This window comes from Zootoca vivipara, chromosome 6 (genome assembly GCF_963506605.1).
Source record: "Zootoca vivipara chromosome 6, rZooViv1.1, whole genome shotgun sequence".
NCBI lineage: Eukaryota > Metazoa > Chordata > Lepidosauria > Squamata > Lacertidae > Zootoca > Zootoca vivipara.
In genome coordinates, this window is record NC_083281.1 from 13,215,667 (window position 1) to 13,241,177 (window position 25,511).

The 25,511-nt window shown below is 48.9% G+C and overlaps 2 protein-coding genes and 1 pseudogene across 2 annotated transcripts; 2 read left to right on the plus strand and 1 right to left on the minus strand.

Moving 5' to 3' along the window:
• Window positions 1-5,961: 5,961 nt before the first annotated feature.
• Window positions 5,962-12,594, minus strand: SERTAD1 (SERTA domain containing 1). The gene is made up of 2 exons (XM_035118539.2): window positions 12,354-12,594; window positions 5,962-10,177 (listed from the first exon to the last, which is right to left on the minus strand). The coding sequence occupies exon 2, from the start codon at window positions 10,171-10,173 to the stop codon at window positions 9,442-9,444; it is 732 nt and encodes a 243-aa protein (XP_034974430.1). The 5' UTR covers window positions 10,174-10,177; window positions 12,354-12,594; the 3' UTR covers window positions 5,962-9,441.
• LOC118086654 (large ribosomal subunit protein uL22-like) lies at window positions 12,207-15,817 on the plus strand (annotated as a pseudogene).
• Window positions 15,818-21,567: 5,750 nt separating this feature from the next.
• LOC118086640 (cell division cycle 7-related protein kinase-like) lies at window positions 21,568-25,235 on the plus strand. The gene has a single exon (XM_035118530.2). It carries the CDS (start codon window positions 21,640-21,642, stop codon window positions 23,239-23,241), a length of 1,602 nt encoding a protein of 533 aa, XP_034974421.2. The 5' UTR covers window positions 21,568-21,639; the 3' UTR covers window positions 23,242-25,235.
• The last annotated feature ends 276 nt before the right edge of the window (window positions 25,236-25,511 follow it).

Sequence of the window (25,511 nt, forward strand, 5' to 3'; positions counted from 1 at the left end):
AGGACGCAAGGGAGAAACGTGCTAAGAGGAAGGCACATTTGGCAGATCCACACCGTGATCAACTCCCGTGCAGAAACCCATGTCCCCACAGTGGAAGGAAGTGTTGATCCAGAATTGGCCTCCACAGTCACTTACAGACTCACTGTTAAAACTGTGTTTATGGAAGACAATCTTACTCGGCTACGAGGGATAGCAGAAGGAGAAGGAGAAGGAGAAGGAGAAGGAGAAGGAGAAGGAGAAGGAGAAGGAGAAGAAGAAGAAGAAGAAGAAGAAGAAGAAGAAGAAGAAGAAGAAGAAGAGGAAGAGTATGTCAGATGAGGACCTGGGAGACATGGGTTCAAATCCCCACTCAGCCATGAAACTCACTGGGTGACCTTGGGCCAGTCACTCACTCTTAGCCGGACCTACCTCGCAGGGGTGTCGTGAGGATAAATTGGGGAGGGGAAAAGAATGTATGCTGTCTTGCACTCCTTGGAGGAAAGATGGGATATAAATGCAACAAATTCATTCATTCATTCATGGAGGAGAAGGCTGCAATGATGTTCCACTACCAGTTGTTGGCAATCACAGGTGGGCAGGATCCTGCTTGTGGGCTTCTTCCTATTGGGGCATCTGGTTGGCTGCTGTGAGAAGAGGGTGGTGGACTCAAGGGGCCTCCGGCCTGATCCAGCAGCCTCTTTTTCTGTTCTTATGTAGCATTTTGCAGCCCGTCTCAATCGCCAGACATGGACATTGTCAGAACTATGGACTAGCCAGGGGTCAGCAAACTTTTTCAGCAGGGGGCCGGTCCACTGTCCCTCAGACCTTGTGGGGGGCCAGACTATATTTTGAAAAAAATATATGAATGAATTCCTATGCCCCACAAATAACCCAGAGATGCATTTTAAATAAAAGGACACATTCTACTCATGTAAAAACACCAGGCTGGCCGCACAAATAACCCAGAGATGCATTTTAAATAAAAGGACACATTCTAATGTAAAAACATGCGGATTCCCGGACTCTCCGCGGGCCGGATTTAGAAGGCGATTGGGCCACATCCGGCCCCCAGGCCTTAGTTTGGGGACCCCTGGACTAGCCACAGTGCAAGATTTGATTATTTGGAAAGAGGGGTGGCCGCTGTATGCTAATCGTAGAATCACAGAATGGTATGAGTTGGAAGGGACCCCAAGGATCATCTAGGCCTTGCAATGCAGGAATCGCCGCTAGTCAGCAAGGAAGTTCTGGAAACTGGCAACCACAGAAAAAGATGCAAGTTGGAAGGAGGGGTTGGGAGTTTGGTGGAACTGCAGGCCCCCTTGCACCCCATGGGTTGGGCCTGGCCTCCCAACAGCAGTGATTTATCCAGCACAAGCCACCCCCTGGACAGCTCCAGGACTTGGAGGGGGCTGAGTCAGTGTCCACAGTTGGGAGCAGAGCGCAGGAAGAGGCACCCAGACTCTCTGGGCCAAGGGTGAAAAGTAAGCCTGTTCCCAAGATAGCACAGGGAGCCGGAGCTATATTTGAGCCCTATTTGGAATAAGACTCCGGCGCTCCTTGCATCCACCCCCCCCCCTTCATGGCAGCAGGTCAAGCACCAGGAGGATCCAGAATAAACACCGGACATCCTCATCAGAGGGGACTTCCTTGAGGTGACGGAGAGAGCCAGAGGCCACGCCTGCCCGCCCCGCAGGAGAGCACAAGAGAATCCTGGACTGCATCAGGCCAATGGCCCCTCCAGTCCAGCCTCCTCTTCTCCCAGTGGCCGACCAGAAGCAAGAAGGATCCGAGCACAAGAGCCACTCTCCCCTCCTGTGGTCTCCAGCAACTAGGATGCAGAAGCACGATTCAAAGTGTTGGTGCTAACCTTTAAAGCCCTAAACGGCTTCGGTCCAGTATGCCTAAAGGAGCGTCTCCACCCCCATCATTCTGCCCGGACTGAGGTCCAGTGCCGAGGGCCTTCTGGCGGTTCCCTCACTACGAGAAGCCAAGTTACAGGGAACCAGGCAGAAGACTGTATGCTTGTGAAATATGGACCACTTATAAACACCATCTCCAACTCCTTGAAAGATTCCATCAATGGTGTCTCCGAAAAATCTTACACATCACTTGGGACGACAGGCGAACTAATATCAGTGTACTGGAAGAAGCAAAGATCACCAGTGTTGAAGCAATGATTCTTCAACATCAACTTCGTTGGACTGGTCATGTTGTACGGATGCCTGATGATCGTCTTCCAAAGCAACTATTCTGAACTTAAAAATGGAAAGCGTAATGCTGGTGGTCAACAAAAGAGGTTTAAAGACTGTCTCAAGGAAAATCTTTAAAAATGTAGTATAAACACTGACAACCGGGAAACACTGGCCTCCAGTTGGAGAACAGCCTTGACCAAAGGTGTCATGGGCTTTGAAGAAACTCAATCTCAGGACGCAAGGGAGAAATGTGCTAAGAGGAAGGCATGCTTGGCAAATCCACACCGTGATCAACTCCCGCCTGGAAACCAATGTCCCCACTGTAGAAGGATGTGTGGATCCAGAATTGGCCTCCACGGTCACTTACGGACTCACTGTTAAAACCGTGTTTATGGAAGACAATCTTACTCGGCTACGAGTGATCGGCAAAGAAGAAGACTCTTGAGAACCCCCTGAAAAAAAGCACTGAGCCTAGCCAGAGGGGCTGGGAGTCCTCCATGGTCCTCTCTTCCTCCTCCATGAATTTGTTTCTAAAGCCATCCATCACGGCCTCCTGCAGGCATTCATTGATTTCCATTTGCGAGGGCATCCCAGGCTCTCTCAATGCTGGGAAGCAGCGTCAGTCATGACTTTGTGGGGTAACTTAGACTCTCCCAACATGTTGCAGATGAAAAGAGTAACTGTCTTGCAACCTTCTCTCTTCTGGTCCCAAAAGGACTACGTATGGCCTAAATCCCACCTGCCTCATCCTGGCAGCAACCCCCAAGCACATGGATGGAAGTTTTGATCCATTTACTCTGCTTGTGATGGCCTGTCCTACACCAGCTTCAGAAACCCAAGAGGCATTTCCGTTAGAAGTGTGCATGTACACAAAAGCTCATAACAATAACAAAGTTAGTTGGTTATGAGTGCTACTGGAAGGAATCTTTTTATTTTGTTTCGACTACGGCAGACCAACACGGCTACCTACCTGTATCTAGGAAAAGCATGGCCACCTCCCACAATGGGTGGTTATTAGCAGTGCCCCTACAAGCTAAACAAGCTCTAGCTCTTGGAGGGGGGGGCAAAAAATTTAAAGGGAAAAAAATGGATGTACATTTCCAAAATATAAGATAATAAGCAAATAAAATAAAACCTACATACAACAGTGTTTTGTGTTGTGGAGGCTCCTACGAGGTAAGTCATGGGCCCCGCCTGCTACGGTAGCCTGCTCCCTAAAATACCACTATCAAAATGCTTCAAGCCCCATGTTGGGTAATAATAATAATAATAATAATAATAATATATTACTTATACCCCACCCATTTGGTCAGGCCTCCCCAGCCACTCTGGGCAGCTTCCCACAGGCTATTAAAAACACAATAAAACATCAAACCTTAAAAACTTCCCTAAACAGGGCTGCCTTCAGGAGTTGGGCTAGATGGCCTCGTGGTCCCTGCCAGCTCTACAACTCCATGAATCTAAATTGGCCTCTGCTCCATGGAGACGCGTGTTCGAGAGAGATGGACCATGTCCCCTTGCTAATTTACAGCGCCCTTTGAAGAGCGTAAGAAGAGCCTACAGGATTAAGCCCCTGGCCCAGCTAGTCCCGCCTCTTGCTCTCACAGTGGCCAACCAGATACCTCACTGGGAACCCAGCAACCAGGAGGGCTGCCTCAGACTCCTGCGGGAGTGAGTTCCGTAGTTTAACTATGCAGCGCATGAAGAAGGACTTTCTTTTATCTGTCCTGAAGATGTGAAGGAAGTGATGCTCCTCAGTGTTGTTTTTTCCCGGGGAGGGGGGAAGAGAGGGATGATGCAGGGGGACACATACCCCTAACCATTTTGTGAATCTTTGTACTTTTGTCCATTAACTGTATTTATGTTTCCCGATTTGAACTATAAAAATGGTGATTGTTTTGAGTCAAAATGAGAGTGTTTTTTTTTTTAGAAAAAAAGCATTGCTCCCTCTAGTTCGGATTAAGTCTTACTTCTAGTCCAGATCGAGTGCAGAGAGGGCTCAGCACCGACCCAGCACTGCCCTCTTGTGGCTTGTTCCATAAACGCCGTTCCGGAGCTAGGCATCCCATCCCTCCTGTCTTTGCCCGCCCTGCCCCTCTCTCTGGCTGCCCTTCTGTTATTACTCCTCCATTCCTCTACTCCCGAGGAGCTCTGGAAGAAACAGGTGCCCCTCTTGCTCCTGGAAGAGGCTCTGAGCCTTTAACAGGTCCATAGCACTGCCCTATGAAAGCGTCATTCAGAAAGCGTCATTCAGAATTGCCGTTTGCACGACCCACGAAAGAAGACCACCGCAATAATACTGTACTCGAAACAGTAACAAACTGATTTATTCAAAGTCCAGTTGAATCTATTTACTTTAATTCCACCAAACGAATGGTCTTGATCTGGTGGTGCCATCTTTGCAAAGTCTGAGAGGCTGGGCAGAGAGGGCTCCGTTTTTGTTTTTAAATAGCTTTTATTTTTTTATCTATGTCCTTTTAAATTGTGATTGATATGAATGTGTATTCTGTTTTAGATTTTATGATCTATGTGGAAATTGTTTTCCATTTGGCTGTGTACTTTTTGATGTGTTTTGTTTATTGTTTATGACTTTTTATGTTGGTAATCGTGTAAATCTTGTCATGTTGTAAACCGCCTTGAGCATTGTTTTAACTATGAAAAGGCGGCATACACATAAAATGATGAATCAATGAATGTACACCTCCAGCTCCCCCTTTGCCCCCCCCATGCCTCTTAGCATCTCCCCAGGGAATCCCACCGCCCCCAAGAGAACCACTCCTATAGTACAGGGGTGACCAACTCCCAAGAGACTGTGATCTACTCACAGAGTTAAAAACTGGCAGTGATCTACCCCCTTTTGGGGGGTTCAGGTCAAAGTTGTTGAGGTTTTTTTTTACGAAGGAAAGCCCTTTTTTGGGGGGGGTTCATGTAAAAGTTGTTGAGCTTCTTTAGTTAGGAAGGAAGCGATAATGAGCTTTTTTTTAGGAAGAAAAGCCGTTTTTGGTGGTTCAGGTCATTTTAGGGGTGCAGGGCAAAGTTGTTGATGTTTTTTTGGGGGAGCCAAAGTTTTTTAGCTTCGGGGGGGGGGAGCCACTGATCTACCGGTGATCTACCACAGACATCCAGTGATCTAGCGGTAGATCACGATCTAACTGTTGGACATGCCTGCTATAGTACATTCATCTTTCAGGTGCCCCAAGGACGGAGCGGGATGGATCAGCAGGGGCACTGGAAAAGGGGTCAGAAAAGTTGGGCAGCCAGGTGTATGAAGGCGCCTTCCTTTCCCTTTTTTCCCAGGTCCTGCCTCTATCCTCTATGCCCGCCCCCAAACCAGCGGGCGATTAAGGCAGGATGAGTCGGCCTCTCCACAGGAATCTAGGGCAACGGGGCAGGACCCATGGGGTGGGGGCAGATGCCAAGGGAACATGAGTCAGGCCAGCAGAGTCGACATCATTTCCTCCCTCCGCTTCCTGCCCAGCCCCAGACTTCAAAACACCTGCCCCAACATACGGCTCCTTGCCGTTCAATGCTGAAGTCTCCACCTGCCAGAGCATCACCCCCACCTTGAAAGGACGGGGAGACTCATATTCGCAGACAGCCCTGTTCAGGGAAGCTTTTCAAAATTTGATGGATTATTGTATTTAATATTTTGTTGGAAGCTGCCCAGAGTAGAGTGGCTGGGGAAACCCAGCCAGATGGGTGGGGTATAAATAATAAATTATTTTATTAATTTTTATTATTTATATTACTTCCCCTTGAGAAGTGGACATTCCACGCCCGCCCCCCACACGCCAGCGTTCACCTGACTCTGTGCTAAAGCCCCTTGCTCAGCACAGCAGTTATGGGGCACCCTCTCCACACACCCCCACGTCCTCTTTCAGTCCACAGAATTGGGACCTGACCCTGGAAGGGCAGAGTGGCTTCCTCGTTCCCTGGTCTCCGATCTCACAGCGGGGATTCGAGGGTGAGACCACCTTCAGCTGTAGCCCCACCTATTGGGAGAGCCCCCCCCCCCCGAGGCGCAGAGGATAAGTGCATAGTTAGAAAGCAAAGTGGGATGGAAAGAGACTTTCCCTCTTTTATTTGCACACCGCAGGATTCCCTCCCTGGGGGAACCCACCAAACCCCTTTGGAGAACTTCAGAAACTCCCTTATCCCCTGGCTTTTGATGACCGATGTCATGGTTCTTAATTGCTGTTGTATTATTTCCAGCTTTTGAAGGAGGAGCTCTCATGGAGAACACTAGCAATGGTTACATGGCCAAGCTCTGCCTCCACGGCCAGGGGCAGCAATGCTTCTGAATCCCAGTCGCTAGAGTCAGGAGGGGAGAGTTGCTCTTGCGTTCGAATCCTGCTTGGTTTCACATCATGGGACTCTGGTCAGCCATTGTGAAAACAGGATGCTGGACAAGGTGGACCACTGACCTGATCCCACAGGCTGTTCTTATTATTATAATTATAATCTTATTATTTATACCCCTACCCATCTGGCTGGGTTTCCCCAGCTACTCTGGGTGGTTCCCAACAGAAGAATAAAATCAGAATAAAACTACAAACATTAAAAACTTCTCTAAACAGGGCTGCCTTCAGGCCTAAAGACAGTCTATCACGATTCTTAGGAGTATTGAACTGCTGTGAGAACAGGATGCAAAACTGATCCAGCAAGCTGTTTCTTCTTATGAAAGCTACTGGGGAGGGGAGAGAATGCAATTTTGAATGCAGGATAGGAATGATTGAAGAAAGAGGGTGGCGTAACGGTCAGTGCCAGACTAGTAGAACCTGGGAGACAAGGGTTTGAATCCCACGGCTATGAAGCTCACTGGGTGTCCTTGGGCCAGGTGCTGTGTCTCAGTCAAACCTACCTCACAGGACTGTCCTGGGGGTAAAATGAGGAGGGGGAAAGTCCCGTGGAGAAAAAAGTGGGATAGAAACGCAACAGGCACAGTGTGATGCATGCCCGCAGATACAAAGCAACAGTGTTCTGTGTTGCCTACAAATGGGCCAGGCGTGTGCCCAGCCTTTGAGGGTCCCCTTCCCAAAAACCGCTCAGGGCTCTTTTGGAAAAAGACATTTAGAATGATGGGAGGAGCAGCTAAAGTTCTCTTTAACGACTTTTGCTATGCCATAAATCAGGCGTCCCCAAACTGCAGCCCTCCAGATGTTTTGGCCTACAACTCCCACGATCCCTAGCTAACAGGACCAGTGGTCAGGGATGATGGGAATTGTAGTCCAAAACATCTGGAGGGAGCCAAAGTTTGGGGATGCCTGCCATAAATCATTGCCCATCACACAATACAAAGACACTCCTGGGCTCAGGTGAGGCAAACTGATGGAGGAGCCTCACCCCCCCCAATGCCAATTAACAGAGCCTCCACATACAGGGGCGATATACCTGCAGGTGCCAGGTGTTGTAGGCAAATGAACCCCCCCCTGCTGTCTTTGTAGCCTTGGTTGAGTGGGGGCTTCCTGGCGGCAGCTGGCTGGCAACTGTGCAAAAGACGTACTGGGGGAGGGGTTGGCACTGAGCTTGGTCTGAGTGAGCATTTCATGGAAGGGCCTGGAGGAGACAAATGCTATGGGATCCCAGCAGAAAAACCTGTTGCAGCCCAAGACCCACCCAGTTCTGGACACCACAACTTAAGACAGATATTGACGAGCCAGAAGGTGGTCAGAAGAGGGTGACCAAGATGATCGAGGGTTTGGAAACCAGGCCAGATGAGGAACGGTTGAGGGAGTTAATCATAAGAGTTGGAAGGGACCAAAAGGGCCATCTCAGCCTGGAGAAGAGAAGACTGAAGCGTTCACCTGACAGCCATCTTCAAATATCCAAAGGGCTGCCCCATGGAAGACAGAACAAGCTTGTTTTCTGCTGCCCCAGAGGGCGGTACCGGAACCCATGGCTTCAAATTGCAAGAAAGGAGCTTCCAGTTGAACATTAGGAAGAACTTTCTGGAGGTATGAGCTGTTGGGCAGTAGAAGGGCCTCCCTTGGAAGGCGCTGGCCTTTCCTCCATTGGAGTTTTTAAAGCAGAGGTTGGATGACCATTGGTCAGGGATTCCAGGGGGTTAGACTGGATGACCCTCGGGGGTCCCTTCCTACTAGGGTTCTACCTTTTCAGGTCCCTCAAGTGAAATGCACACACACACACACAGAGAGAGAGAAAGATAAATTTGGTCATTTAAAAAGTGATATGACACATAAACAGTACATGGGATTGCCATGTTTTGAGTCCTCGGCACTCAGACAATAAATTACCCTCCCAGACTCACAACCGTTTGCCGCTGAAGGCAGCTCTCAATACACCAAACATTTGTGTGTGAGCGCACATATGCAAGGATGCAGGTGCAAGGCAGCTCCGGGTCCTGCCTTTCTTGCCCTTGCCACCCAGAGGAGTCAGCCGAGGGGTGGAGGAGGAAATGGAATGACTGCATTCTGGAGAAGGCGGGGCGAGCTCAGCAAACAGGCCCTTCAGGACGACCGAGACTCAGGTGCTTCTCCTTTGCAAACAAGTCAGTCAACACCTCAGTCAAAATCTGACCCATTGGGGTTTTTTTGGGGGGGAGAAGCCCCCCACAAATGGAAAATCCCATCCCCCTGCCCCTGGGAAGCAGGAGAGCCATTCCTGCCTTTAAAAGCCGTTGCAGAACCTTGTTGTATCAGATACAGTGGTACCTCGGTTTATGAACGTAATCTGTTCCGGAAGTCCGTTCTTAAACCGAAACTGTTTTTAAACCAAGGCCCTAATGAGGCCTCCCACCTCCGGTGCCCTTCCACCATTCAGCTTCCGATCGTAGACCGAGGTAAAGTTCGCAAACCAGGACACTACTTCCGGTTTTGCGGAGTTCGTAAACCAACTCGTTCGTAAACAGGACTGTTCTTAAACCAAGGTACCACTGCAATCTGTTTGAGCCTCTCGGAGGTGCCCAGATTCTCACGGAAAGCCGGACTCTGACCTCCAGGCATGTCAGGGGGGCCGCAGAGCCCGTTCCTTTGTGCGATTATCTCATACAGGAAGTTGAGGGAACAGCTTCTCAGAAGATGTAAACGGGGCCATTTTGCATCTTCATGCAAGGCTCTGGCTTTTTTGATGCAGTCGGTCTACCTGGAGGAAAACTCTCGAGCTGAATACAGCCTGATGCTAACTGCAATGCCCCCATTTCCCTATGTTGCCCACTTGCGACCCACCCACCAGAGGTGCCCCCACCCCAAGGTGAAACTCGGCTCCTACAGGAACATCCACTCTCCCCCCCCACCTCTCCCCACTGCCCCGGTCACAGCTCCTGTGCCTCCACCAGCATGTCCATGAGATAATCGAGGTCCGCCAAGCCTGGCCGCTCGTCCTCCGAGCTGGGAAAGGCCTCCTTGAAGCTGGGGAGGCTGGTGGGCGACCACAGCTCACAGTCGTACATGGTGGTGTCAATGTCTTCAAAGATGCCCTCCAGGCCGTCCTCCAGCAGGTAGGTGCTGGGGCCCAGGGTGTCCAGCAGCGGGGTGGAGGAGCACGGCTGCGACGTCCGTTCCGGCTCCGAGCAGAGCAGGCCTCCCTCGGGCTGGGCGGTGGGCGGGTGCACGGCATCCCCAAACCCTTCCAGGCCACTGAGGTCCTCCAGGATGGTGGAGAAGACCGAGAGGTCCATGCTGGAGAGGAGCAGCTCGTCCACGTGGGGGGCGAGAGAAGGCGGTGGCGGAGGCAGCCTCCTGCCAGGGTCCTGGAGGGCACAGGGCAGGGCGCCCCCAGGGCTCTCCCTGCAGACGGAGCTGCCAGCGGCGGCTGCAGGAGGGTCTGGCTGCTGGAAGAGGGCCCCCGCGGCCGGCTGCATCTCGTCCTGGATGCGCCGCAGGGTGTTTGCCACAAGCACCAGGTGCCGCAGGTTGGGCTCGCTGTGCTGGAGGCTCTGGTGCAGCTTGGAGACAGAGAGGCTGAAGAGGGAGCTGGTGGGGCCCGCAGACGGGGCGGCCTCGTCCCCCTCGATCCGCTTCCGCTTCGTGCCCTTGGCCAGCATCTTTCTGGAGAAGGGAAGAGAAGAGGGGAAGGGGGTCAGGAGGACTCTGTAGGGGAATATGCAAGGCCCAAGGCAGCAGATGGCACAGTCTCCCCAGCGTGGCAGCAGGAGTAGCAGCCCCTCCCCTTGAAACCCTGCCCACCTGGGCAGGGAGGCCCTGCCCCTTCCAGTGCAAAGCCTCCCCCCCCCCCAAACACACACACCAGGCAAAAACTGGAGCAGGAGGAGCCTCACCAGCTCACCTGCCCCATTGGTTTCATAAACCCACCCCCAGTGCCCCCTACCCTGTCAGAAGCAAGATCCAGAAGAGAGGTCTGCACCAAGGAAGATAATAAATAGCACAACAAAAGTCAAAGCAGTAACAATCAATCGCACGTCCATTCAGAAACCGCCTGAAACTTATTTAGCATCAGTCTTTCTCAAGTTTGGGTCCCCAGCTGTTGCTGGATTTTCAACTCCCATCATTCCTATCAGGATCCAAGGTCAGGGATGATGGGAATTGTAGCCGAACAACGGCTTGAGAAAGGCGGGTAAAATGGATTCAGCAAAACTGGTGAACGGGGTCCAGCGATGCCAGAGTCTGTTACCCCTCCAGTGCCCCCTGCCACCCTCTTGCCTCTTAACTCCCCTCCCCCCCTGGTAAATCCCACCCCACCCCCAGGGGCCACTTTGAGAGCCTTGATCTAGATCAGCCTTTGCTAGCCAGCTGCCTTCCTGATGCTCTGGACTACAACTCCCATCAGCCCCCACCAGCCCAGCAGCATGACAGAGCGGCTGATGGATAGGAAAAAGTATCTGGGGGATCCCAGGACTCTGGGGAGAGTCCTGTATACCCGATATTCCAGCTGTATTCCATATTACTGCATTTTTTACAGGGCTGGTTTGAAAACGTCATTTATTGTTTAAGTATCTGTACCGATCTATAATTTTTTTTAAAAAAAATGTCTGTGTGAGATGCTTCAAGAGGCCTGAAAAGCGGGGATTAAATTAGGAAATGAAATAATTAAACACACACACAAGCTGTGAGGCTACAGTGGTACCTCGGTTTACAAACACAATTGGTTCCGGAAGTCTGTACATAACCTGAAGCGTACTTAACCTGAAGCGAACTTTCCCATTGAAAGTAATGGAAAGTGGATTAATCTGTTCCAGACAGGTTCGCGGAGTACTGTGGTAAGAATTTTAGCAGATTTTTGCTTATTACAGTATTTTGCTTATTTTTGCTTATTACAGAACTGAAAATACTCAAACCAAGGCATACTTAAACCGAGGTATGACTGTATTTGGAAGCTGGTTGTTGATTTTTAACCCCCCCCCCAAACAACAACAACAACGCAACACTATTTTTGGTTTTGGTGTGAAAATATCCAAGGCTCTGATCCAAGAAGTGCCCCCCCCCGCCCTCGCAGTTTATGGGGTGGATCCGATGCGAACCCTACTCAGAGGAGACCCACTGACGTTTAAAGAACACGGCCAAGTGAGGTCCGTTAATGTCAATGGGGCTACTCTGGAGTAAAGCCTACATACGGCGCCCATTAAGAAGAAAGGTATCTGAGTGAAGCTGTGAGCCGGGAAGGATCTCCACTTTGGACCCATCTCTCCGCCAGCTTGCAAGGAGGGTCGGATCCTTCCCCGCAGTTGAGGTGAGGGCGGGGTTGCCGGGGGGATCCACCTCCCGCCGCCAGGATGGGTGGGGTTCGCGGCGCCCAGGCCCCACCCGCGCAGGGTTTCCGTTCTGGATCCGGCCGCTCTGTACGCAGCGCTCCGCCCAGCTGGGCTCCGGGATCCAACTGCCCTGGAAGAGGGCAAGATCCGGAGGCCCCCCCCCCGCCTCAGGAGATCCCTCCTCCCAAGTAACCGCCCTCCCCCAAACTCTCTGGGACGGGATCGGCCAAGTCTCGACTGGCCCGGATCCCCGGCTCCCGTCTCGCATCTGCCCCGCGGTCGCATTTTGGGAAGCCCCCGCGCCCGCGGGTGTCCGTCCGGGCGGGGGCGCGCAGCTTCCTCCCAGTCGCGGGAGCGGAGAGTGACTCATGCGGAGGCGGCGGAGGCAGCTTGGAGACAGAGTCCCCGGCCGGCCAGGCAGCTCAGTCCCGGAAGCCGCCGCCCCCGGGATCCAGCCAGGATCCTACGGAGCGGCGGCCCCGCGAGGGACCCCCGAGACCCCTCGATTTACATACCCGGCTCTTCAGGGGCCAATCAGCGGGGTCTGGAACGCGGAGCACAGCCAATCAGGCGCCGGCATACTTCCTCTCCGCGCTCCGGGCTGGAATCCCGCCGTCGCTGCCGGGAGTGAAGGAGACATTCGCCCTGCGGGGGCGGGGGGAAGGCGCCGGCGCTGGCCAATGGTAAGGCACGCAAGGCGCCTCATCTGCATACAAGGGGGCGGCGCCGGTCACGACTCATCGTTGCGGGGAAGGGGGCGTGGCGGGTTGGAACAAACAAGCCACAGGCCCCTCCCCTCCCCGCGCTGATTGGCTGCGGCGCGGAGGAGCCGGCCGTAGTCGCTCCGGATGCGAGACGTTCAGACGAGCGCGGAGAGGAAGGGGCGGGAAGAGGCTTTTGAAACGGAAACCGAAATGTCTCCTCACTTTTTGCTTAAAATATAAAGCTATAAAATTATCACTTTGTAGACCCATATGAAGGATTTTGTTTTACAGTCAAGCCGTGAATAAATTTTATCAACTACTGTAAATGAAAATTTCCAGTTTAAAAATAGCGCCCCCCCTTTTCCCCGGCGGGAGCTGTGGCTGTAAGGAAAGCTCTGAAAATGGTCCGCTACTAACGAGCCGGAGAACCCCACAAAATCATGCAAGTCAAGGGGGTCCAACCTTCAGAACACACGTGAGACGGCCCAGGCTACCAAGGGCATGCACAACCGGAAAGCTACCAAGCACTTGAAGGATGTGACCCTAAAAAAACAGTGTGTTCCCTTCCGTTGTTACAATGGTGGCGTTGGCAGATGTGCCCAGGCCAAGCCGTGGAGCTGGGCCAGGCACCCCCAAACTCGGCCCTCCAGATGTTTTGGGACTACAACTCCCATCATCCCTTGCTAACAGGACCAGTGGTCAGGGATGATGGGAATTGTAGTCCCAAAACATCTGGAGGGCCGAGTTTGGGGGTGCCAGGGCTGGGCACAGGGGTGTGGGGGAAAAAAAGAGTGCTGAGTTCCTCCTGCACATGCTTAAAATGCTGAGAGCAATGCTGAACTCAAGGGTCTAGGTGTGGACTCTGGTTATTGAGCACATTCAAGTTAACAAAGCTCGCAAAATGCACAGGCGAACCTACAGGGCTCATGGTCACATTAACCCAGGGGTCAGCACCCTTTTTCAGCCGCGGGCCGCTCCACCAACCCTCAGACCTTGTGGGGTAGGGGGTAGACTATATTTGGGGGGGGGGAATGAACGAATTCCTATGCCCCCACAAATGCATTTTAAATAAAAGCACTCATGTAAAAACACCAGGCAGGCCCCACAAATAACCCAGAGATGCACACATATCAGCATATGCAAACATCTCCCAACTATGCCATAAACTCACACATTTCCCCTCTCCACCTCCCCTCCGCCCAGAACAAAACAATGTTTCCAGAAGAAGGGGGGGGGAAAGCCGCCCAAAATCCAAAGCGACACTTTTCTACTCAAGTTAATAATACAGCCTATTATATGTTCTCTTACCATTAAATCTCTATCCGCTGCCTCTGTATTAGAATTGCTGTTTTATATCTTAGAACTGTATATGTCAGGACTGCTACCTTTTAATTAGAAATCCCTGTATTAGATATGTCTTCCAGGTATATTTTTTGTATGAACCCTGTATGACCCCAACCCATCTGAACCTTGCCCTACTGCCACCCTATACCCATTCAAGGACACATGGACAACAGAAGGATTAACTGGGACAGTTTATTCAAACCTCCAGAAGTGTCACCCTTTACATAATCCCAGGGATCATCCTTGCGTGACCTGGGGGAAAACACCTGCCGGGCGGACTTCCACTCCACGGAAATCGCCAGGAACTGCCCCACCTCTGCACCCATCTCGACTGATTGCCCCTCCTGCCAAACAAAGGGAAACCCCCGGAGAACAATTGACATCTCTTCCACATGAAGAAATAGTCGTCTCTGCACCCAGTTAATCCCATCACCACCCATCCTCCTTGTCCTTCCCCTCCCTCCCAGTAAAGGGATTTTCACGTGGGGACAGGAGGGTATAAGAGGGAGCTTCACCATTTCCCGGGGTCCTTCCTATATTCTTTGAGGCAGGAACCCTACAGCTGTAGTTCTTTCTTTTCTGTAATAAAAGGATCAGTTTGTTTTTCCTGACAGCATCCTGTGGTCTCTGTCATTTTCCCGGCGGAGCTGAACTTAGTGCAAATTTTGGAGCTTCCGACCCGTGTCTGTCCTTCTTAAAAGGCAACGCATTTTGGGGTACATTTTTCATAACAATCCTCACAGAGAAGGAGCAAATTGTCCCTAAGCCAGAAGGGGAAATTGCTCAAAAGAAGAAGATATCTCAAAAGAAATAATAATAACAACAACAACAACAACAACAATAATAGTGCCCCCAAACCAAGAATGAATTGGAACGCAAAGCAAAGTGAGGAGTTATGGAAAGAAGCGCCAACTGTGCCCTGAAACCCCTTAAAAGCTCTAAACTGCAACTAAAAGCAACTCTTAACACGCTTGGAAGAAACTCTGCACATGCCTCGAGGCATCCCTAAAGGAAGCCCAGACTGTGGAGCAGGGGCAATACGCCACACCAAGAGCACCTCTTGTCCTTGAAGAAATCTGACCTTTTCTTTCAGGGGCAGGGAGCCCCCGAGGTCCTCCAGACGGCCCTGCAGCTGCACTCCACCTCCCATCAGCTCCTTAGGACCTACTGAAGATTGAGCAACCCCAAAGGGTTTGGTTATGACCTTTTTGTGTGTTTGAAAGAGCTCCAGGTGATACAAGCAGCCCACTTCCTTTTTAGTCCAAGGGGCCAGACTAGATGACCCTTGGGGGACCCCTTCCAACTCTACAATTCTGTGGCTGGGGCCAAGACCTGCCATGGGGTTTTCCAGCTGAGAAGGGGTGCTGCAGACCGAGCTCCCACCTCCCAAGCTTTCTAGCGTTGTACCCCCCACCCCCACCCTATTCCATCATTTGTAGGAAAGAAGTAGCAGCCAGCTAAGGGGAAGGGGTATCCCTGCCTGCTGAAAAGGAGCCCCCTCCAAAAGCCAAAAAAAATGTGGGGGGGAGCTTTTGTCACAGGGCTTTATAAAAACCCACAGGCAGAGTTCCTGGCATGATTAATGTCCATGTCACATTCTGCTAAACAAAAGTAAAGCGGACTGTATTGCCAGAGTGGTGCACGCTCTAGTTATCTCCCGCTTGGACTACTGCAATGCACTCTACGTGGGACTACCTTTGAAGGTGACCTGGAAACTGCAACTTATCCAGAATGCGGCAGTTAGACTGGTGACGGGGAGCAGCCGCCGAGACTACATAACACCGGTCTTGAAAGACCTACATTGGCTCCCAGTACGTTTCCGAGCACAATTCAAAGTGTTGGTGCTGACCTTTAAAGCCCTAAACGGCCTCGGCCCAGTATACCTGACGGAGCGTCTCCACCCCCACTGTTCTGCCCGGACACTGAGGTCCAGCTCCAAGGGCTTTCTGGCAGTTCCCTTGTTGCAAGAAGCCAAGTTACAGGGAACCAGGCTGAGGGCCTTCTCGGTAGTGGCACCCGCCCTGTGAAACGCCCTCTCACCAGATGTCAAAGAGAAAACCAACTACCTGACATTTAGAAAACATCTGAAGGCAGCCCTGTTTAGGGAAGTTTTTAATGTGTGACATTTTAATGTATTTTAATCTTTGTTGGAAGCCGCCCAGAGTGGCTGGGTACAAATAAGATATTATTATTATTATTATTATTATTATTATTATTATTATTATTATGACCTGAATCATCTAAATCAGTGATTCCCAATTAACTAATTACTGAGGACCCCCTATTTTTCAAAAGCCAAGCCACAGACCCTCTACGTTTGAAAATACTACTATGGTAGTTACTTCTGCAAAGCAATGTGGGGTAGCCCCCTAATAAGCAAAGGATTTTAGGTTGGTACTAAAAAACAGACTAGGGCTGAGCAATATCTGGATTTCAACATTGTGATGTATCAGTAGCTAAACATCACGATGTTCCGATATATCACAGTGTCTGAAGTTAGAGGTCAGGCTTGGGGCTGAGGGAAGCAGCACCAGGGAGATCAGGCGGGGGGGGGAGGGAGCGGAGTCACCTCCAGGGTTTGGGAGGGGATGGGGGGGACATCACGCCACCTTCAGTGGGGCAGCCAGCAAAGATGCTCGTCCTCTGTGGCTGCTGGTGGTTTGCTGCTAAGAAAAACTGCCTCCGGCCAGGGGAATGTAGTGCCATGGCGAATGACAAACAGTTAGTTGGGGGGGAGGCAAGGGATGGGGTAATGGACCCCCCCCCCAGGTGTGTTCTGCAGATCCCCAGGGGTCCCCGGACCCTTAATGGGGAACCACTGATCTAAATCATCCTCTCCTAAGCCCCCTCCCCCCCAGCATCATTGGGCTACCTGCAGTCCCAGCTGGCATAAGTCATACGATGGTGAGACAGGCAGACAGTGGGAGGCTGTACAGTGTTACTTCGGTTCTCAAACTTAATCCGTTCCGGAAGTCTGTTCCAAAACCAAACCGTTCCAAAACCAAGGCGTGCCTTCCCTTAGAAAAAAGGAATGCAAAACAGATTAATCTGTTCCACTTTTAAAAACAACTCCTAAAGCAGAAATCTAACATGATTTCTCTCTCTCTAACGAGACCATTGATCCATAAAATGAAAGCAATAATCAATGTACTGTACTATAAAATAAAAAAAGACAGTATGGTAGATGATGAAAATAAAATTTATTTTTTTTCCCTTACTTGCTCTGATGTTTGGAGGGGGGACTTTTCTCCATTTCCACAGTTCACACAATCAATCAATCAGCTGAACTGGGTTCCACACAGTCACAAAAGCAAATGAACCGAAAAAGCCTCAAAAACCAAAATAAATAGCAAAACCAAAAGTGCCAAATACAGTGGTACCTTGGCTCTCAAATTTAATCCATTCCGGAAGTCCGTTTGACTTCGGAAACGTTCAAAAACCAAGGTGCGGCTTCTGATTGTTGCAGGTGCCTCGGAAACAATAGCCAACAGCCGCATTGGACATTCGGCTTTTAAAAAACATTCAAAAACCCGAACACTCACTTCTGGGTTTTGGGGACCAAGGGGTTTGAGAACCAAGGTACCACTGTAGTCCAAAAAATCCTGGAGGGCACCAGTTTGAAGAAGGCTAGTCTGAAAAATAGGACTCTATGACAGATTAGAAACAGGTTTTTTTGAAACATTCTGTGGCGGATCCTTCAATGCCGAGAGATGGTGAGAGGGGCAGAAATATTTTATTTTGTGTTTGTCAACATGGCTTCTGTTCTGCCCCCTCTCCCCCTTGCTTGGGATGTTCAGGAGTGGGCAGTTTCTTTCCCTCTCCTCCTTTCAGGGCTCTCAGGCTGGACAGGAAGCTTTGGCAACACCCAGAGGATCACAAGCGGGGAAAAGCATGTGACGTAAAGGCAAGTTAAGAAACGAAACTGAACTGTTGCTTGCCTAGGATCCAGGAAACGTCCTGCCAGCCAGCCTGCCTGGAAAAGCCCTTTTACCCACAAAATGTGCATGTGGCGGTTGGGTGACACCTCCAGAGTGAAAGGGGCATTCTGCAAGTGCTCAGAGGCACTGCTGTTGCTGTACATAGTTCAGGGCTTGGCTGGCAGAGTCTGAGAGCCCTTCTGTTCTCATTGAGCCCAGTTGCTTTCATGGAATAAATGGAAAGTGTCACTGTTAAGAAAGCCTGGTATAATGCAGCTGCCAGAGAAAACTCAGGTCCTCACCTTGAGCGGAGGCAGGAATTTTAGTCCCTCAAGACACAAGCTGCATTCATGTCAGCTACCTTCACCACCTACCAACCCAGGAGTTCGAAAGCATGCCAGTGCAAGTAGATAGATAGGTACCGCTCTGGCGGGAAGGTAAACGGCGTTTCCGTGCACTGCTCTGGTGTCAGCGGCTTAGTTATGCTGGCCACATGACCCGGAAAAACTGTCTGCGGAGCGGACAAATGCCAGCTCCCTTGGCCTGTAAAACGAGATGAGCACCACAACCCCAGAGTCATTCGTGACTGGATTTAACTGTCAGGGGTCCCTTTACCTTGACCTTCAATTTAATGCCCCTTCGGTGGGTGAAAGGAGCAGAATGCTAGAAGCAGCCTCTTGCGAGGGCATTTATAGCGTAGAAATTCACCTGTGCTGGGGTGCGGCACATGCAAGAGCCAGGAGGAAAGTTATCCACCAATAGGAGTTCTCAGCAATTCAGTTGCTCACCTCTCCTTCCTCCTTAAAATCTAAGCACCATAGCAGCATACAGTGTGCAGAGGAGGGCAGCCAAGATGATCAAGGGTCTGTAAACCAACCCTGATGAGGAACGGTTGCAGGATCTGGGTATGTGTAGCAATGGAAAAGGGGAAATTGAGAGGAGATATGGTAACCAGAAGCTTTCTTATTGGGTATAGTGGGTAAAGAGATACTGAGACAAGATAAAAAAAAGTTCTTATATGCAACAACTGCAGCAAGAACTTTGTTAGCCCAAAGAGGGAAACAATAGGAGTTACCAACATAAAAAGAGTGGCAGATGAAAATGATGGACTTTGCAGAACTGGCGAAACTGACGGGAAGAATCCGGAACCAGTGAGACCAAGCATTCCAAAAGGACTGGAACAAATTTATATTATATTTGAAAGACAACTGTAAGCAATTACCATCACTAGCAGGGTTATCAGAAGATTTGTAAGTTGAAATTACTACCTATTCAGGTTGAGTAATATAATATCTTAGGCAGGCACCCCCAAACTGTGGCCCTCCAGATGTTTTGGCCTACAACTCCCATGATCCCTAGCTAACAGGACCAGTGGTCGGGGAAGATGGGAATTGTAGTCCAAAACATCTGGAGGGCCAAAGTTTGGGGATGCCTGATCTTAGGTAATGATATAACAAGAATAGGAAAGGAAGTGAAATGCAAAGATGTAGAATTTAAGTTTGTATATCACTAGATTGGGGGTGGGGGGGAGTCGATAGGCTCAGCTGGGCCAGAGAGTTATAATAAGAAGATATGATGTTACATAATGTGATTATATGTAAAACTAATAAAAATTATTATAAAAAAAGAAAAAGAGAGGAGATATGGTAGCCATCTTAAAATATCTAGAAGGCTACCCCATGGAAGAGGGAACAAGCTTGTTTTCTGCTGCTCTGGAGGGCAGGACCCAAACCAATTGATTCAAATTGCAGGAAAGGAGATTCCCACTAAACATTAGGAAGAACGTTCTGACAGTAATACCTGTTTAACAGTACTTTAAAACATAGGCAAGTTGAAATGCTAAAACAGATTAAATTTGCTTCAAGTTTTTAAGCATCTGGACAGGCTTGTCCAAGCAAGAATGGTTTTCGCAGGTGCCAAAAGAAATGTAGCGAGCACAGCTGCTTGATCTTAATAGGCAGGCCGCAGAGAGTTCCAAAGTGCAGGTGCTGCCACACTAAATGATCTTAGAAATCCGGTGGCATCTGTAGTTGTGCCAGTTCTGCCAAGTGGTCAAATGTGGGGTCAGGCAATCTTGCAAGGAGACAGTAGAAAGGGCTCGCTTGAAAGGCGGTGGACTCATCTTCCGGGGGCCGGGCATCTGTCAGGGATGCTTCAGCTTTACTGGGCCAAAGCAAACAAGATGAATTTTAACAAGGAGAAATGTAAAGTACTACACTTGGGCAAAAAATATGAAAGGCACAAATACAGGATGGGAGACACCTGGCTTGAGAGCAGTACATGTGAAAAGGATCTAGGAGTCTTGGTAGACCACAAACTTAACATGAGTCAACAGTGTGATGCAGCAGCTAAAAAAGCCAATGCAATTCTGGGCTGCATCAATAGGAGTATAGCATCTAGATCTAGGGAAGTAATAGTACCACTGTATTCTACTCTGGTCAGACCTCACCTGGAGTACTGTGTCCAGTTCTGGGCACCACAGTTCAAGAAGGATACTGACAAGCTGGAACGTGTCCAGAGGAGGGCAACCAAAATGGTCAAAGGCCTGGAAACAATGCCTTATGAGGAATGGCTTAGGGAGCTGGGTATGTTTAGCCTGGAGAAGAGAAGGTTAAGGGGTGATATGATAGCCATGTTCAAATATATTAAAGGATGCCATATAGAGGAGGGTGAAAGGTTGCTTTCTGCTGCTCCAGAGAAGCGGACACGGAGCAATGGATTCAAACTACAAGAAAGAAGATTCCACCTAAACATTAGGAAGAACTTCCTGACAGTAAGAGCTGTTCGGAAGTGGAATTTGCTGCCAAGAAGTGTGGTGGAGTCTCCTTCTTTGGAGGTCTTTAAGCAGAGGCTTGACAGCCATATGTCAATAATGCTTTGATGGTGTTTCCTGCTTGGCAGGGGGTTGGACTGGATGGCCCTTGTGGTCTCTTCCAACTCTATGATTCTATGATTCAGCTGTGATTCCTGCATTGCAGGAGGTTGGACTAGATGCCCCTTGGAGACCCCTTCCAACTCTACAGTTCTATAATCCCTCCAGCCCTCAAACAGCTGGCTCTCAGGACTTCGAGCAACTGCCGATTCCAGGCCTTTGGGATTGGGGCCAAGTTTGCAAACACAGCCCCCATTTCTTTCCTCAGGTGTTTCCTCCCCCTCCAGTCTTAAGACTGTCCCACAGAAAAAACAATAGAGTTAATAAGAAATCAATCAACAAAGTTAAAAAAGAATGGGAATGTTTTAATAATTACTTAACAAAACAAGGTTCCAATAATAAGACTTGGCTGAGTCTTGAATAATTTCACAGGTAGTGAAATATTTTCCTCTTCGTTCCAATATGAGGATAAACAATTAAATACAGGGCAAAAAATAGGAATACAGTACTCGAACCTAAAATGTAATGAGGTAGAAGGAAGTCAACAACATAATAAATTGAAAAGGGATTCAATCCAAATCGAAGGTTATAATGTACAAAAAAACACTATTATTCGTTTGAATTATATGAAGTATTACTTTACAAGAGATAGGTATTTTCATTGTCTAAGTTGTCATTTTGAATTTTTTTCTTAGATACCGTATTTATTGTATTGTATGCTCGCCTTCCTCCCAGCACCGAGAAGGGCGGCGCGTCAGCAGCCTCGCCTAGCCAATCCCCCTCCGCGTTTTTCAAGGCGGCGGCTGGATTGGCTGATCCGACCGATTCGCACGGGCGCTGGGGATTGGCCGCCCAAGAGCAGGCTGCGGAAGGCGGCACAGTCAAGCGACGGACTTCGGCGCGCGTGCGTGAGGGAGGAGAAGCGAGAGACCGGCCCGTCTTTTCCTCGTTCTCAGACTGACAGATGAACAAAGAAGTCACTAAGCAGGTTATCAAGACTCGAGAACATCCTGTGAAAGGTACATGGTCTGAACACCCCGATGTGAGGGTAGTTTTTGTGATGGATGCAGATGAACACCCTCCCTTGCATTGTGAAGACTCTCGTATGAAATACGACCACAGCAAGAAACTGTCAGGAACAAGTGCAGATATTGAACAGCTTTATCGAGCAGTGCCACAGCTTGCAAATTTGTTCAGAATTAAGGGGAAAATTGGTGAAGGTACGTTTAGTTCTGTTTACCTGGCCATAGCCCAGCTACCAGGAGGCCATGAAGAAAAAGTGGCTTTGAAGCATTTGATTCCTACCAATCATCCTGTACGAATTGCTGCTGAAATTCAGTGTCTTATAATAGCAGGGGGGCAAGATAATGTCATGGGAGTTAGGTACTGTTTTAGAAAAAACGATCATGTGGTTATTGTTATGCCATACTTGGAAAACGAATCCTTTTTGGACATCTTGAACTCTCTCTCCTTTGAAGAAGTAAGAGATTATATGTTTAATCTCTTCAAAGCTTTGAAGCGTATTCATTACTTTGGCATTGTTCACCGTGATGTCAAACCCAGTAACTTCTTGTACAACAGGCAAATGAAACGGTATGCCCTGGTCGACTTTGGTTTGGCGCAAGGAACTCCTGACACAAAAATAGAACTTCTCAAAGTTATCCAGTCGGAAGCCCAGCAGGAGGGGCCTGAGAGCCTTCATGTTCAACGCTCTGTCTTTGGGGAGAGGAATTTCAATGTCCGCAGTTCTGCGTCTCAAGGCAATTCCAAACTCATAAAGCAGCCTAGGGTGACAGATATTGCAGCTAGAAAATTACTGGCGAAGAAGACAACTTCAGCTGTGACTAATGGCTTAGTGAAGAAAACTGCCAGCAGTTATCCAACTAACATGACCTGTGACTGTTATGGAAAAGATAGAGTCTGCAGTGTTTGTCTTTCAAGGTGTCAGCAGGTTGCTCAAAGGGCTGGTACACCAGGATTCAGAGCACCAGAAGTGTTAACCAAGTTTCCAAATCAAACGACAGCAATTGACATGTGGTCTGCAGGAATCATATTCCTTTCTCTGCTGAGTGGCCGGTATCCATTTTACAAAGCAAGTGATGATTTAACAGCTTTGGCACAGATTATGACTATTCGTGGATCCAGGGAAACAATTCAAGCTGCTAAAACATTTGGTAAATCAATACTGTGTAGTAAAAATATCCCAGCGCAGGATTTACGAATGCTCTGTGAAAGGCTGAGAGGAAGCAAAACCAGCTTTGACATCTCGACAGGTGATGGGCAGATCAACCTTTCTCAGGAACCTCCGTTACAAGCTGAAATCTTCAACATTTCAGAGCCTGCACTTCAGACATCTAAAAAGCACCTACAGTATCAGAAGCCAAATTGTCATGAACGTGATGGCCTGGTTATTAGAACTTCTGAAAAGCCAGCTGATCTGGAATGGGACAAAGTCCCTGATGAGGCCTATGATCTTCTGGATAAACTGCTAGACCTAAATCCTGCTACAAGAATAACTGCAAAGGATGCCTTGCTTCATCCTTTCTTCAAAAATATTAAGCAGTGAAAAGATGCTCGGCTCTGTACCACCAGAAGCATTGGAAGTCACAGTTTCCTTATCTTTTAACGAAATCAAAATCCTTAGAGGGACATTGTTTCCTCTAAATTGCTTCATAGCTACATCCAACTTGAGGAAACAAAACAAACAAAAACCTTGTCAGCTATTAAACATACTGAAGTCCAAATCAAAGGCAGACTGGAACAAATGTTTCCCCATGCTCTTACACCATACATTTCTAAATGATTTTAATTTTGTCGTGTCGCTGATGGTGCAATCTGCAGATGCACTGAACCTCCATGAACCAGCTTGCAACCCACAGTGGTCCCAGTCTGGCCTTGGAACGATACCTGCATGGGCTTCCTTTGGGCTGCCTTGTTCTTGACTTCTAGGAGCACCGCTTCTTCTTAATCAGCTCCTAATACCTGTACAAATGTGCCTTTACTACGGTATGTGAAGGGTGCTAATGTGAGACTGTGATAGAGAAAAGATTCCCGCTGTACTTCTAGCCTCGCAGACCGATAAGTATACTTGAAAACTTGTCCTAGTCATCAAAACACTTTGGAGGAAGAAACAGACAATTCTGAAGTTTTGAGAGCCCACAACAGTAGTTTCTAAGGGCTTCGGACTGCAGCTTTTGAATGCATGCATTTTAGGTGGAACGAGAAGCAGCTGTAAACATGGTTACTCTAGTGCAGGCATTCCCAAACTGCGGCCCTCCAGATGTTTTGGCCTACAACTCCCGTGATCCCTAGCTAACAGGACCAGTGGTCAGGGAAGATGGGAATTGTAGTCCAAAACATCTGGAGGGCTGAAGTTTGGGGATGCCTGCTCTAGTGTGTCCTAGCCAACTTAAAAGACCCACGTTTCCCTTCTTTCCAGGAGCTGGCAGGTGGGGAGTGATGCCCCTGCAGATGCGGCCTCCCAGCCTCAGCCTTTCTGTCGCTTACTGGAACATTTCGGGCAGAATGGTGGTCAGGACAGGGCAGTGCCAGCACCCCGGTGGAGCCAACCTGCCACTCCTGCTGGTGCAGCCATGCCACTCTGTGCTTGCTGCTCCCTTGCCTCACCCACATCAGCATTACTGATGCCAGCTGGCCAGATCCGCAGTGTTGCCCCTCCCTGCCAGCCGTTCCTGTTCCCTATCCATGTCACTATCAAGACTGAACAATTTTCATATAATTAAATGGCCATTCAGCCTAATAAGGCTTAGTGCTTGCCGTAAAGATTTGCCCACCCCGCCCCCCGAATTTTTGGAGTTTAAGGAAAATATGGATTGTGTTCTTGTACTCTTTGAAAACTTCCACCTTTCCTCCCTGCTCTGCTAGCATTTGAGATGGGTACCAGTTGCTCCGCACTGTGTGCCATAATATCTACATATGCAAGACCTGTGTATTTGTCTGCTTGTCAAGCACTAGCTTACGTTATTTTGTATATGTACGATTGTCGGAACAATTTGATTTTCCTAGAATGACCAAAAGTAAACTTATTCCTTCAGTAGCACCTTAAAGACCAACTAAGTTTTTATTTTGGTGTGAGCTTTTGTGAGCTTCAGGTATCTGAAGAAGTGTGCATGCACATGAAAGCTCATACCAAAAGTTGGTCTTTAAGGTGCTACTGAAGGAATTTTTTTATTTTGCTTCGACTCAGACCAACACGGCTACCTACCTGTAACCAAAAGTAAACTTATATTTCATACACTAAAAAAAAGAAAAAAAAGATATTGTATCGTATAACTACATGAGTATATAAATCTTAGATTTGTAAATAATTTCATTATATATAAGTCAAGATCTATATCAGTCTAAGAATATCTGAAGAAGTGTGCATGCACACGAAAGCTCATACCTATGACAAACTTAGTTGGTCTCTAAGGTGCTACTGGAATGATTTTTTTTAAAGAATAATCATTGTAAGATTGCTTATTTTTTATGTATGCCTTTTTCTGTTTGTTTGCTTTTATGTATGTTTTTGCTAATGAAAAAACAAATTAAAAAAAAGACGGCCCCACAGAAAGAGAGCTCTGTTCCTGCCCCACAGCCTGTGGGGTTTCTGAAAGATGAAGCCTCCCACCCCCAGCTCTGAATCCAATCTGCTGGAAATGGCAGGAGGGGAGTCGCCACTGCACTTGGGTCCTGCTTCTCCACTTCCCGTCATGGGTCTATGGTCGGCCACTGGGATGCTGGACTTTGGCCTGACCCAACACTCCCAGGTTCCTATGCTGACTGGATCTGGGTTGGTGAAGGAGGGCAGAGGGCAAAGGTGCAGGGCAAGGTTCC